The sequence below is a fragment of the Salvia miltiorrhiza genome, chromosome 3 (assembly GCF_028751815.1).
Source record: "Salvia miltiorrhiza cultivar Shanhuang (shh) chromosome 3, IMPLAD_Smil_shh, whole genome shotgun sequence".
Classification (NCBI taxonomy): Eukaryota; Viridiplantae; Streptophyta; class Magnoliopsida; order Lamiales; family Lamiaceae; genus Salvia; species Salvia miltiorrhiza.
The window spans coordinates 23,261,119-23,275,290 of NC_080389.1; the positions used below are offsets into that span (position 1 = coordinate 23,261,119).

Consider the following 14,172-nt stretch of genomic DNA (forward strand, 5'->3'; position numbering starts at 1 on the left):
ATTACATAACGATCATTTATGTTATCTTTTGTTATGAAACATAACAGTTGTTTTTTTCGCCTATTTTTATAATTTCCCAAATATAAATTATACAATAGCCTCAAACACAACAAATACTACAATCTAAAACATATATTATATAAATAATTAATCATCCAAACATTGTACTAAAATAAACATTGTAATAAAATTCTCATCCGAAGATAATCAAAATGTTAATTAGTACAATAGTTCTATCTAAAGTCAAAAGAAAACAAAAATAACATTAAAAAAAAAAAAACTACCATAAACCAATATGCCCATACAACACCTTACGAAACTAACTATGTCCATGTCAACACCACTCAATAGATCCATGTACAGCAAGAGTACCTGAGATTGAGATCCGCATTACATTTATACTTTCACTGAGGTAAATAGGACTCTCAGAATGTATTTCTCCCTTCATCAATGCATAGGGGATCATTTCCACAGCCAAAATAAGTGGCTGCGGCAGACATCAACAAATTAAAAATGATAAGTTACATCTCTATAATCTCTTCTCTGTATAACACCACAAACATGGGATAGGAAAAGTGGCGACACTCTACATTTGTAGTTTAATAGCAAATCCAAAATGGTGTATATCAAGAAATAGTCCATGAAGCTTCACATAACTCTACAGAGCATTTTGAGAAATTTTCAAAGTAAACAGGAAGATGCATAAATGCAGGCTAATTGGTGGAAGATATTAAGATAGAATTGGTACAAGTAGAAGGTTGAGGAGGTGTGTGCAGGTACCTGAAATGTGAGAGAGAAAGGATTGTTGAAGCCTCGTTTAGGGAGGCGGCGACGAAGAGGCGTCTGGCCACCTTCAAATCCGAATTTCATGGTACCACGAGCCTTTTGACCCTTGTGACCCCGGCCGGCCGTCTTTCCCTTACCCGACCCGATACCCCGCCCCTTCCGAGTCTTCTGCTGCCGAGACCCTGGGTTATCTCTCAGATCGTTCAGTGCCAACAGGCTACTGTAAGCCCTCACACTGCTTAAATCATACATACATTTCAAGCTGCCAGCTGCTTCAGGGCTAGGAAACCTTGGGTATTCAACTAGGGCAGCTCGCATCAAACTACCAAATCTTCTTCCCAACATTTTCTGAACATAACATTACAAACACCAATTTTCATATAAGATGGTACAAAGAATTGGTCACTTGTGCACCTCCTAAACAAGCCTTTTTATCAGCAAGAATCTCCTTAACAAGCCTATTATGCAAGAATCTCTTAACAGATTTGGCCGAGCTACAAGATTGTGAACACACTTGCAACTAAAATCAGGATTATGATAAACAGGATACGCAACATGTACAAACAGAAACTCATAGTTGCATTCTCATTGTTATTACCTTAGCTCCATACTGAGCAGAGAATCGCGAGGCACGAACTCCTCCACTTCCTGCCCCAATCACAGACAAATCGAAGTCGTAAAGAGCCTCCCCTTCATTAGATTCATCCAGATCCCCATCACCTAGCATCTTCCTTGTCATTTCCACAACACTACACACACAAAAAATCTATCAAGAATGACTAAGAAACCAGTAATGAAGTAAACAAAATGAGGACATGAGACCAAACCGACACCACAATCACATTCTGATAAACCTCAATGCCCCATCTTACACCGAAAAGTTTATTTCAGTTCTGGTGGAGAAACAAACCCCAAAAGCTAAAAAAAATGAAAAATGAAGCCCAGGAAAAAAATGCGGAGTTTGGAAGAATATGCAGTTAATGGATTACTTCAACTACTCATCTGCCTCTATCTCCTCTCGCATTCAGTGAAAGAAAGCACATTTGGATTGTAGTTGAAGCAAGTTATTCAAGGTTGCAACTTTTTGCATACATAAGCAAGAAACAAGTTAGAAATAGATCGGCCGACTCACATTGATTCCTCTTGCTCCAAAAGAGAACAATGTCCAATATTGATCTGGACAAATCTTGGGGAAAGAAATGGAACACAGAATCAGATAATTAATAGGTTATTAAATAGAGTAAAACAGAGCACAAAGGTAACTTTCATTCCACTTTCATTGATAACATCAAAAATTAAGCAAATTCAGCCACTGCCACTAAGGCCTAATTCAACAAATAAATCAAGCCACAAATTTATATTTTCCAAAAACAGCAAGCTCAATTCAGCCATTACAAAACAAGGTTTGTTAACATTTTCTTTATAAAATGAATAACAATGATGCATCACAATTCACAAACTCAATTCAGCCATTACTCGAAATTTTCTGTTTCTACTTTTTCGAACATAGCCAGGTTTCCAGATATGAGAACTTCAGCAAGCTCCAATAAATCAGCAAAAACATATTTTCTGTTTTATGTGGGCAAACTCAAATAAATCAGCAAACTTAATCAATCAAAAACAACAAACTAGTCTAAATACTTACATTTTCTATTTTTCGAACATAGCCAGGTATGAGAACTCTAAAATTAAACAAACAAGGAAGAGAAATAGAGGACTCACCGAGGCAGGAGCGACGGCGAGGCAGCTTGGGCGACGTCGAGGGTCGGCTGGGCCTAGGCAACGGTGTCGCGACACGGCTGGGAGCCTGGGACCTGGGGAGCGAGGAGGGGAGGGGCGGCGCGGAGGGCGGCTCGGCGCAGAGAAGCAGCATCGGCAGAGGGCGGCGAGTCTGCGACTGCGAGAGAGGATGTGAGGGAGGGGAGGCGCAGAGGGCGGCGCCGGCAGGGGCCTCGGGGCGGCGGGTGTGGGTGGGGATTGGGGAATGGGGGATGAATGGCAGAATGGGTGGGAGCGGCGGGAAGTCTTAGGGGAGAACCAGAAACCCTAGGTCTAAATTCTAAATTTAGTTTGGAAAAATTGAAAAAAAAAATTAGAAAAACAAAACTCATAGATAACAGTAGGGAATAACGGTTGGAACTACCGTTGTAAATCACGCTCATATTTTTTTTTTTTTGATCAATTAAAAATTCATTAAAAAACTGGGGTGGTACTAGGAGTACCAAAAACATCAAACAAGTGGTGCAAACTCGTTGGAGCACCACAAAGTAAAAGAAACATTGAACTCGACAACATGGAATATTTTGTTCCAGCTCCAAAGCCTCCCTTTGACCTCATTAACAAGATTGGACACCTCCCAATTCTTGTTCTCAAACCTACTCTCATTCCTATACTTCCAGATCAGCCAAACAATCCCAATCCAAAGAGCTTTAAGGAAGTTCTTGTTTCTTTTACCTCTTCCTCCTCCAATGAAAGATATGAAATGATCTTCGACTTTTTGTGGTTTAGCCGTTTCCATTCCAATCCATTGATGGATTTTGTCCCAGACGCGATCGACTTTCGGACAATGGAGAAAAGAATGTTCTGATGTTTCCTCCCTCCACACACATGCATTGCACCACTGTTCTTCGGCTGGGATGAGGACATTCCTTTTGAGAAGGTTTTCGCAGGTTGGCAGCCTGTTACAAATGCTTCTCCAAGCTGTCACTCTGGCTTTGTGAGGAGCCGGTGCCGTCCACATTTGGGCAGTAGCTACAATGTGTCTCCCAAAATGATCACCTTCCGCCTTTGCGCACTCCTCATAGGCCGCTTTAGTCGAGAAGTTCCCCCCCGCTGCGTTCTTCCAGCTCCAGCCATCCATAAGTTCTAGGCAAGGAGAAAGCGTCCCAATGACTGACATCAAATTTTCCTCCATCTCCTTCTCCCTCTCCCTCAGCTCCCTTCGCCACTTGAGATCCCACACCCATCCTTCCTCCGTCCATTCCCCAGCCTCCTGCACATTACCATCTTTAAAGAGACTAAGATTAAAAAGTCTAGGGAAGAGGATCTTGAGGTGGCTGTTCCCCACCCACGTCTCACCCCAAAAACTGACCTCTCTACCATTCCCCATAATCCTTTGAATATTGCCACTAAACCACTTTTCTTCCTCCCTCCCTGCTCTCCCAACAATTTTCGACCACCATCCCTTCATCCCGCCCCTTTTCTCCACCCTCCACTCCCCTCCCACCCCTCTTGACAAATCCCCGTACAAGGATTTAATCACCCTGACCCACAGCGCCTCCCTCTCGACCAAGTACCTCCACACCCATTTAAACAACAAGACCTTGTTAAACCATTCAATGTTTCGAAAGCCCAATCCCCCTTGAAGCTTGTCGACACACATGTCTTTCCATTTGAACCAAGCAATAGACCTAGACACGCCACTTCCCCCCCACAAAAATTTTCCAAAAACGGAGTTGAGGTTGTGAATTACCGATTTAGGAATGAAGGAAAAAGACAATTGAAACACTGGGATGGCTTGAAGGACCGACTTCACAAGAACGATACGCCCTGCCAAAGAAAGAGATTTCTTCTTCCAACCTCTGATTTTCCTCAACACTTTTTCCACGACGCAACTCCATTCCACACTGCTATTCAACCGTCCCCCAACCTTGATACCGAGATAATTGAAAGGAAGAGATCCCTCCTTACAGTTGAGATAACCTGCCCACCTCCTTAAACACGCATTCTCGACACCAACTGCCATCAAGTTGCTCTTGTCGAAGTTGATTTTGAGCCCTGAAAGGAATTGGAAGAGAAGAAGGATCCTTTTAATAAAAGTCACATTCCCCTCGTTAGCTGCCAACAGGAAGATTGTGTCATCTGCATATTGAAGATGCGACACAGAAATTTTATCCATCCCCAGAACAGCCGGATCCACGAGCTGGAGATCAGTAGCTCTCTCCATTAGGGCATTTAACCCTTCGGCGATGACTAGAAAGAGGAAAGGGGACAACGGATCCCCCTGTCTAAGACCTCGTTCCATTTTGAAGACACCTGTGGATGATCCGTTCACCAGCACGCTGCCTGACGCCGAATCGAGGCATCCCTTCACCCAATTCCGCCATTTCTGATCGAAGTTCATACGACCGAATAAAGCATCAAGAAAATCCCATTGAACGGAGTCGTAAGCTTTAGCAAAATCGATCTTGAAGAAAATACGACCAATCTTCTTTTTCTTTGCTTCCGCAATTGCTTCGTTGAGAATAACCACTCCATCAAGAATGAACCGACCTTTGATAAAAGCGCACTGTTTGTCCGAGATTATAGACCCCATCACCATTTTCAGCCTCCCTGCAAGGATTTTTGCAATGATTTTGTATAAGCTATTGATCAGGGAGATCGGTCGGAACTCATCCAGCTTCTCTGCCCCTTCCTTCTTCGGGATAAGTACAATGAACGAAGTATTGCTTCCTTTGGGGATCCTCCCGTTCTCGAAAAACTCTTTCAGAACTTGGAGAAGATCATCCTTTACTGTCGACCATGCATTCTTCCAGAAGGAGAACGTGAACCCATCTGGACCAGGACTCTTGTCGCCACCACAGCTCCACACCGCCTCCTTGATCTCCTCCAAATCGAACTCCCTACACAGCCAGTTGCGCTCCTCATCAGAGAGTTTTTTCTTGAGGAAGTCATTGGGGAGGTTTGGCAGATTCCGTGTCCTTTTTTTGAAGAAGACTTCGAAGTGTTCCCGGACTTTGGATTTGACCTCCCCTGGATTAGACACCCACTGATTTCCAAAGTATAATCCCAAGATTTCATTCTTTTTCCTTCTCCCAAGAATCGCTCGGTGATAGAATGCCGTGTTAAGATCACCGCTTTTGAGCCACCGAACCTTGGCTTGCTGTTGCAAGACCCTTTGTTTGTCTTTCAGCTGTAGGAAAATATTCGCTTGGATTTCATTTCTTCGAATGATTTCAGACTCCTCAATTCCATGCTCTTCATCTTTCTGGTCAAGAGCTTGCAATTCAATCTTCAAAACCTGTATCCTTTCATCAATATTCCCAAAAGTGGATTTATTCCATTCTTTCAGTTCCGTTTTCAGTTTCTTCAATTTTTCACTGACCACGAAGCATCTCCATCCCGTCATTCCGTTCGCCGTCCACACTTTCCTAACCTGTTGTTCAAACTCCGGATGTGTCCCCCACACATTGAGGAATCTGAAAGGCCTTGGTCCCCAATCTTCTACTTTTGACACCAAAACAATAGGGCAATGATCCGAAATGGTGCGCTGCAGACCACGTCCCATCGACCCCTCCCATTGATGCAACCACGCGTCGTTAACCAGAAACCTATCCAGTTTACTTTTACACATCCCATTCGGCTTATACCACGTAAATTTTCGCCCTTGGGATCTGATTTCTGTAAGGCCGCTATCACCGATAAAGCTGTCGAAGATTCTTGCATCTGCTGCCCCATAAGAATCCCCACTTCCAACTCTTTCTTCTCGCTTCCGCACTGCGTTAAAATCCCCCATCACACAGACACCGCGATCGGCATTTTGTTCCACTATATTTTTTATAACATCCCAAAGTCTAGATTTCTCTTCCGAACCAACTGGTGCATAGACATTAATGATGCAGCACACAACATCATCTTGAACCCATTTTCCATTCACCACCACAGCCCCGCTGACGTCCCATTTGCTATAAGCTTGGAAAACGTTTTTATTCCAAGCACTAACCAAACCACCAGACCGCCCTTCAGAATTCCGAACCACAAGATCAAAATTATCAATACCCCACCAAGAGTTACACACCGAGGAATCAAACTCAGTCATTTTTGTTTCTTGAAGGCAACAAAAGTCAATCTTTTGCATTTTGACAATGTCACTAACATCTTTCTGTTTCCCAATACTCCCAAGGCCCCGAATGTTATATGATAGAAAATTCATGAACACTTACTTGGTTTACTCCCAGCTTCTGTCCTCACGATGCCTTCCTCTTGGCCCTCAATTTGCGCTGCCATCTCCTGATTTGTAAGTTGGCTTGAAAGCCCCAAAGTTTTCCCTAATTTCCAAATTTCCAAACTTTCGGTTTCCATATCCGCAATGAAGTTTCTCCATCCATTATTTTCTCCCTGTATTTGGCACACCTTCTTCGATTTCTTGCTCTGTTTCTTTTTGTTATTTCCGAGAGCTTTACCAGCGGTTTCTTTCTCGGTGATTTCCTGAAGAAAAAGGCTTCTCTCCTCATCTTCTGACTGTCGTTGTTGGCCCTCGCGTTCTTTGTCTTTCTCCGATCCAGACTCGGCTGAAAGCCTCGTTTCTTTGGCAAAAACTTGACAAGATGAACTCTCTCCCACCTGACCTCCCGCAAATCCATCTTCCCTTCCCACTGTGACTTCTTCCACAAAAAGAGACGATGATTTTCCACTTGTTTGGGGGCTCGGGGAGACCAAACCGCAAGAGTCAAAAAAAGGTTGGGCCAAAAATGCTTCCTTATCTCCTGGGCCACTGTCTAGATGATGTGGGCCTTCCTCTTCTTTACTGGACTGCCCTTCGGTTGGGCCGTCGGTTCTACCCCCCTCACACAATGTTGGAATTGAAGAGACTGTTTCTTGGGACAATGAAACGCTGCCACTTTTGTAAAAATGCTTTTCGTCATCCTCGATAATAGCATCTGCCGGCCCCGTTGAGACATCCTCCGAAGACCAATCGGAGTCCGATTCCGTCCTCTCCTCCTCCGCCTGACATCTGACGCAGAGATTGGGTGCATCTCGGACCTCCTCGACACGAATTTTGAAACACATCCCCTCGATCACGCAATCCAAAAGTCTATCGCATGAATGGAGGCCCGTGGCAACCTGAATGAAGGCTTCATCGAACTTTTCCTTTGTCGCGGTGCCTTCATGAATTTTACGAACCACACCAAAGCTAGCACATGCATCGTTGAAGAAACGAGGATTCCATGCATGTAAAGGCACACCCACCCATTTGGTCCAGACCACTCTTTGATGCGAAACATCGCCAATCTTCCATTTCCTACTCCACGAGAACCAGAACCGAAACCATTCGTCCATCTCTTTAAGGATTTCTTCAGTTGGATCTCCGCATGCACTCTGAAGGAGAACGAGATTCCCTCCAATTGTCGAAACTTTCAGTTTCCCCGAACATTCTCCCATGATTTCGTCTTTGACCTCTTCCCACAAGAACTCCTTTTTCAGAAGACCGGTAACCGCCCCCTGTATCCAAGCTTTCTCCTCATCCGTTGGCTTGAAATGAAGTACTTCTTCCGCTCGTGTCTCCTTTCCTTCGTTCCCCGTGAGAATATCTTTGAAGGAAATTCCAGCTTTCCTGTCCGCTCTCTCAAAAACACGCGCTTTCTCCTGACTCTTATCAGGCTTCGGATCCTCCCGCCTTTCAGCCCTCAGTTCTCTCTCAAACCTTGGTTTATAGACCCTGATTTTATAGCTGCCGATCCATAGCGTGTTAAGATCCGCAAGCAACTTATCGGGAAAACTCACCCCCCCGAACCTAACAAAACCGAAAGCTTTCCCACGCAAATCCCTCTTTTTTGGACAAACAACTTCGATAGGTTCCAAGACCGTGGCAAACTTTCTTCTCAGGAAATCCGCGCTGCAGCCGTCTGGCAAATTGTTGACGAAGAAAGTGGTGATCGCCTTATCCCTCCCATTCCACTCTCCCCTCGTCGCTTGCCGCCCAAATCTACCACCATCTGTTCCATTAAAGGTTCTTCTCGAACTGAGGCTTGTGTTCCTAGGGTTTGGGTATCTTTGGTGTCTTGTCGGAATTCTCTCGGAAAAAGGTTGGCCAGCCCTTCGTTTCCTCACCTCTCTCCATTCCATTTAAACCACCAATGAATTTGACAGCAGATAAAATCACATCGGCTCAATCCAATTTCACAGAACCAAACAGAACAACCAAGCAGTCGAGAAACGTATCAGTAACCGAACCGAAGAGAGGCGTAGAAGGTTCTCGAGATCTGGGAGAAACCAGAGCACAATCAGTTTTCTGGAGGCACAATCGGCATCGGATAGAGAAGACAAGAAAAGAGAAGATCCGAGATTGGACAATCGCCGGTCTGCTGCTGTCTCAGATCTGCACGACTGCAGCTACGAATGTGTCAACTTGGCGACGGAGTTCTGCTGAGAGCCATGTTGCACGAACGGCGTCGGTCTGCTGCTGCGAAGGTCAGCTGGGAGCCAATCGGAGATCTGCTGGGAGCGGATTGCGCCGGTCTGCTGCTGCGTGTATTGGGCTTGCGATGTGTCTTAACACTCAAACAACCGTTGTTGTATAGATGCTCATACATAACGAATGGGTTAACGGTTCAGTAATACCGTTATATATATCACTAATAGATAACGCTAATGCGTAACGGTTAATTTGATACTGTTATAAATACATTTGGATAACAGTACATACATAACAGAGCTTTGTAAAACCGTTATGTATTATTAAAAGTGCGCTCATACATAACGGTTTTTGACCAAAACCGTTATGTATGAACCGTTATCCCTATTTTGATTTTTAGTAGTGATTATCAGAAACCAAGATTCTCGGCACCCCATACCTGTGTAGTAAATATTCTTCCATATGAACCGCTGCACTGTGCAGTCGTCAATTTTTGAGACGGCCTCCGCCTCCACCCACTTAGAAAAATAATCAACAGCCACAATGAGGTAACACTTGCCACCCAACGCAGTTGGTAATTTTTCCACAATGTCTATCCCCCATTTATCGAAAGGATGCGCTGCATACATTATTCCCATCTCCTCCCCCAACAAGTTAATTCTTGGAGCATACTTCTGACAAGCTTCACACTTTCGAATGAATGCCTTAGAATCCTTGTTGAGCCCTGGCTAATAAAATCCTGCCCTGATGACTTTTCTAGTAAGATCCCGATACCTGGCATGGTTCCCACAACACCCTTGATGGATTTCTTTTAATGCAAACTGAGCTTCTTCACGTGCCAAACATTTCAATAAAGGGTGCGTAAAAGATCTTCTGTACAACTGATCATTGATGAGATAGTAATTCTCATACTTGGCATATCGAGAGGTATACTCTTTCATGTGCTCCCCTGTTTTCAGGTAGAAGATAATTGGAACTCTCCAATCGTCTTTAACTTCAATGGTGTAAGCGCTGTCATTTCCCTCTTTGGTTCAAACACCAATGTTATATCTTCGTTCCATGTCTGTTCAACTGCACTGGCTACCCTCGCTAGAAGGTCGGCTTTTTGGTTTTCTTCCCTCGGTATTTGTTGTATTTCTAAGTCCTCAAATTTCTTCCCCATCTCTTGCATTTTATCATGATACGATTTCATCCTCTCTTCCCGTATTTCATATTCTCCCAAGAGTTGTTGTGCTACCAACTGTGAATCGGTTTTGATTACCGCCCGTTCGGCCCGAAGCTCACTCAAGATGTGCGTTGCTCTTAACACTGCCTCATATTCGGCATCATTGTTGGATAATCTATCATCAAATTTCATGGCGAACTAATAAACCTCTCCCTCGGGTGAAATGATATAAATGCTTATTCTGCATCCCTCTTTCGTGACTGACCCGTCAACCTGCGCTGTCCAAGGCCCACTCATAGGCCACCGAGTTGTTTCTGTTATAGGATATCGTGAACGCACTGACATACCCCAATTTCTACTTACTGTGTTGATAGACAGCTGTAGACGCCAGACCTGCCTATTTCTCTTATTGAAATATAACCTAGCTGGAGACGCCAGACCTAGATTTAATATTCTAGTACCATTAAGATGAAGGAACACAGTTTAGACAAATTACCCAAGAACGCAAGTAATAATTCATCTACCAATTTATTCCTACTACGAACATGGTAGCTTTATCACTAATCAGCCCTATTCCAGCAATTACGGATTGGCAGGAACTAATTGACTTTAATCCAATTAAACCTAAGTTGGCCAAACTTAAATAAAATGAGATTTGTCTTTAAACACAATGAATAAATCGAAATCAACAGGAATCAATTATATTCTCAATTAGGTCTCACAAATATTAAATCAGTATTTCAATATTCTCGCTGAATTAAGAAGTTAGCTACTCATAATTAAAATAGAAACAATCAATAAAATAAAAGTAAACATAAAATCAAAGAAAGAAATTGCAACTAAAATTAAAATAGAATTTGGTCACCTCAATTTGAACGAAGGGAATGGATGTCCTACCAAGTGGTTTGATCCCCAAAAACAACAATTCCAAAAGTAAAAGCAAAACCCAAATAAACTCCTAATCTAAGAAAATAAAACGTGTGTGTCTATAAAAAAAATGCCCTACTAATATACTACTCCCTATTAGTGGCTAAGTGGGAATAATTAAGACTTAAGGGATTAACCCTTAAGTATCCGTCCTCCCCAAAATTTGGGCTTCTTGGCCCTTACAAAAATAAGGCCCCAAATTTAATTAAAACACAAGAGTTTAAGGGCTTAAATAAATCTAAACAATTAGCTCCAAGCCCAAATCTCTAAACATCTCCAAAATTAAGACCAACTTCATCAAATGCACACCTTTCACTAGCTTTCTTGTAATTCCTGCACCAAAACTCCAAAAAACTCGGGCAATATCAAATAAAATATACGGTAATAAACACAAATATAGACAACTGCACACATCAAATCTAGCTACTCACACTTGAATCATACTTGTCCTCAAGTATGAAGTGAAGAAAAAAAACTAAATAGTGAAAATAACTGTCTAGACACGACCTTTCCCCGACTCAACACACAAACACACGGAAAGGAAAATAAATATAGTAGATAAGAGGTAAGACACGAAAACACAACAGCCAAGTAAATACCAACTGCTAGCTTGTAACTTATACAGCCAAGATGAACCAAGTAAAGTATAAATAACTCTCAACCTTCAAAATGAAAAAAATTTGGAATCTCAAGAATGCATCTCTATCATCACATTAGTCAAAATCATGCAATAGCAAGTACAGCTCACGACTTCACTCATTCGCACAATTTGCAATTAAGGACATTCACACATACAAGAAAAGATCCATTCAGTCATGATTTGTCGCAGTCAAGTAGTGACTCAAAAAAGACTTTGTTCATTTGGCGTAATGGGGCTAGGGACCATTCATAATATTGGAAGGATCTACAGGGGTTCCTAGGCTCAAGCAATGAAGATTAAAGTGTGTATATTTAATCCAAACCATCATCCACAACAGAGACATAAAGAAAGCAACTAAACTTGGAGAAACAACTCCATAACAATGATACTACATGCTCAACTCAAACTAGGGCAACATCTTTTTCTCTTTTTTTTTTTCTTTCTCTTTTTTGTTTCAGTAACAAAACCTTCTTTTTTTAATATATCACCCATCAACATGCAATAATCATCAATTAAAAAATATCCCACAAATCATCTCCCAAACCCAATCTGAAATCACTGCCACTCTTTGGCCAAATGGATCACAGATCCTTATCATCTATCACAAGACAGCAGTTTGGGCAAACGACACATGTAACCACAGCTTAACTTTCTCTAGTAATTAATGGAATGAAGTTCAAAATTAGACATGCATCACTGGGCCAAAGAGAGAGTCCAAAACAGGCCTTGGCTAATTATTTAGTGACTAATAAGAACAAAAATGGCCAAAGCTTCAAAAATGGCTCACTAGGGGTTAATGTATGGGTAGGCAATGAAATGCACGCCAAATGGGCTTCCCTAGTGCCTTCTATCATTTGTCACATATGACACACTTAATATCACGACCTCTTGAATATCAAATCACTAAAAAAATGTAGTAGAGAGTGTTGCACTCTATTAAGCTCAAATCTCACTTATGTGTGGTTTATACTCACTTATTGCCTTTATTCTTCGTTCCAATTTTCATCTAATAAAGATTCATTCATAAAATCACAATTCTTCAATTACAAAAGTATCAAGTCATCTACTTCATCACAAAGTGCAACTTGGCAGCATGTGTACACAAAACTAACAAACCAACACTCACTTGGTCAACAACAAGACAACACAACGACTCAAACATAGACACACAAATGCAAATACACATCCCCCTCCTCACACTTAGACTTTGCTTGCCCTCAAGCAAACAAGAAAATGCATAAGGATGGAAACACTCAAGACAATAACAAAAACACACAAGACAAAAGAAAACAAAAGCAAACAACTAAAAGGAAAAATGAAAAAAAAAGAAACTTCCTCGAATGCGAATCAAGAATCGGGTGGCTTCAATTTTCGCTTTACCAATTTCACAATTGAAGGCACAATCGGATTGGTGATGGGTTGTATGGGCATACCGCATGATAGATACCGAGTGAGAACTTCATTGGTGGAGTTCACCTGCACTTTACACTCTTTAATTTCATCATAATATTTTGTTGCTTCACCTTTATCCTTCAATCTGTCATGTTCAACCTCATCTTCCATGATAACTTGCTCAATTTCCTCAATGAAAGGTTCAGTGCTGGGCGGTATGGGCATACTACTCGACTGGCACAAAACTGAAATTTCATTTGTGGAGTAAAGCAGCATGATAATCTCCCGAATAGCTTCATTCTCCTCTGTTTTGGCATCCTTATCATTCAGCGCACTAAAAATTACTTGCTTGAGCTCATCTTCCCTCAAATTCTGAAAAAAAATCGTCAACCAAAGGATCAATTGCACTCATGAAAATAGATTCAACTTTCTCTTCAATTTCTGATTCTGCCTCTGTGTCAGGATCCGTTTGGGCAAACAGATCATCTTCAGCAATTGAGGCACTGAGTTCAGCTTCGAAAAATGATTCTGTCTGATCAGACGGAGCAATTTATGAATCCAACAGACCTTGCAGCTTCCTTGCCTTTGCCTCTTTTCTTAATCTCTTCGTGGTCTTCTTGATCTCAAAATCGTAGAGAAGAGTCGGTTTGGAAGATCTGCTCATAAACAAAAGAAAGAAAAAAAATCAATAGGAAAAAAAAATTAATTAACATTGTTCCCCGACAACGGCGCCAATTTGGTGGACGTCTTATTCCACCAAATAATTCCTGCAATTCTACCAAGAATTAGTTTAGTATAGTAGCAAGCAGGGTCGAACCACAGAGACCGGGTAAAATAATTTAATTTTCTAAAGATCTAAAATTTTGGTGTAGCCACCACGCCTTCAATTTGAGAGAAAATATTAATAAACTAAGAAAACAAATAAATCGAATAACAATTACTAAAATTCAATCAAAGAAAGGTAACTCGGCTCGAACAAATCCATATTAATCTAATAAATCCGTTCACCGACGCAAGGATAAATTAATCCCTATCAACCAACTAGTTATAGGATACCGTTAACGCACTGACATACCCCAATTCCTACATATTGTGTCGATATACAGCTGCAGACGCCAGACCTGCCTA

The 14,172-nt window shown here is 41.9% G+C and overlaps 1 protein-coding gene across 1 annotated transcript; it reads right to left on the reverse strand.

Moving 5' to 3' along the window:
• Positions 1-204: 204 nt before the first annotated feature.
• LOC131015631 (uncharacterized) lies at positions 205-2,590 on the reverse strand. Its single transcript, XM_057944073.1, has 5 exons — positions 2,509-2,590; positions 1,919-1,962; positions 1,385-1,535; positions 781-1,134; positions 205-487 (listed from the first exon to the last, which is right to left on the reverse strand). Exons 3-5 carry the CDS (start codon positions 1,523-1,525, stop codon positions 335-337), a joined length of 648 nt encoding a protein of 215 aa, XP_057800056.1. The 5' UTR covers positions 1,526-1,535; positions 1,919-1,962; positions 2,509-2,590; the 3' UTR covers positions 205-334.
• Between the last annotated feature and the right edge of the window lie 11,582 nt (positions 2,591-14,172).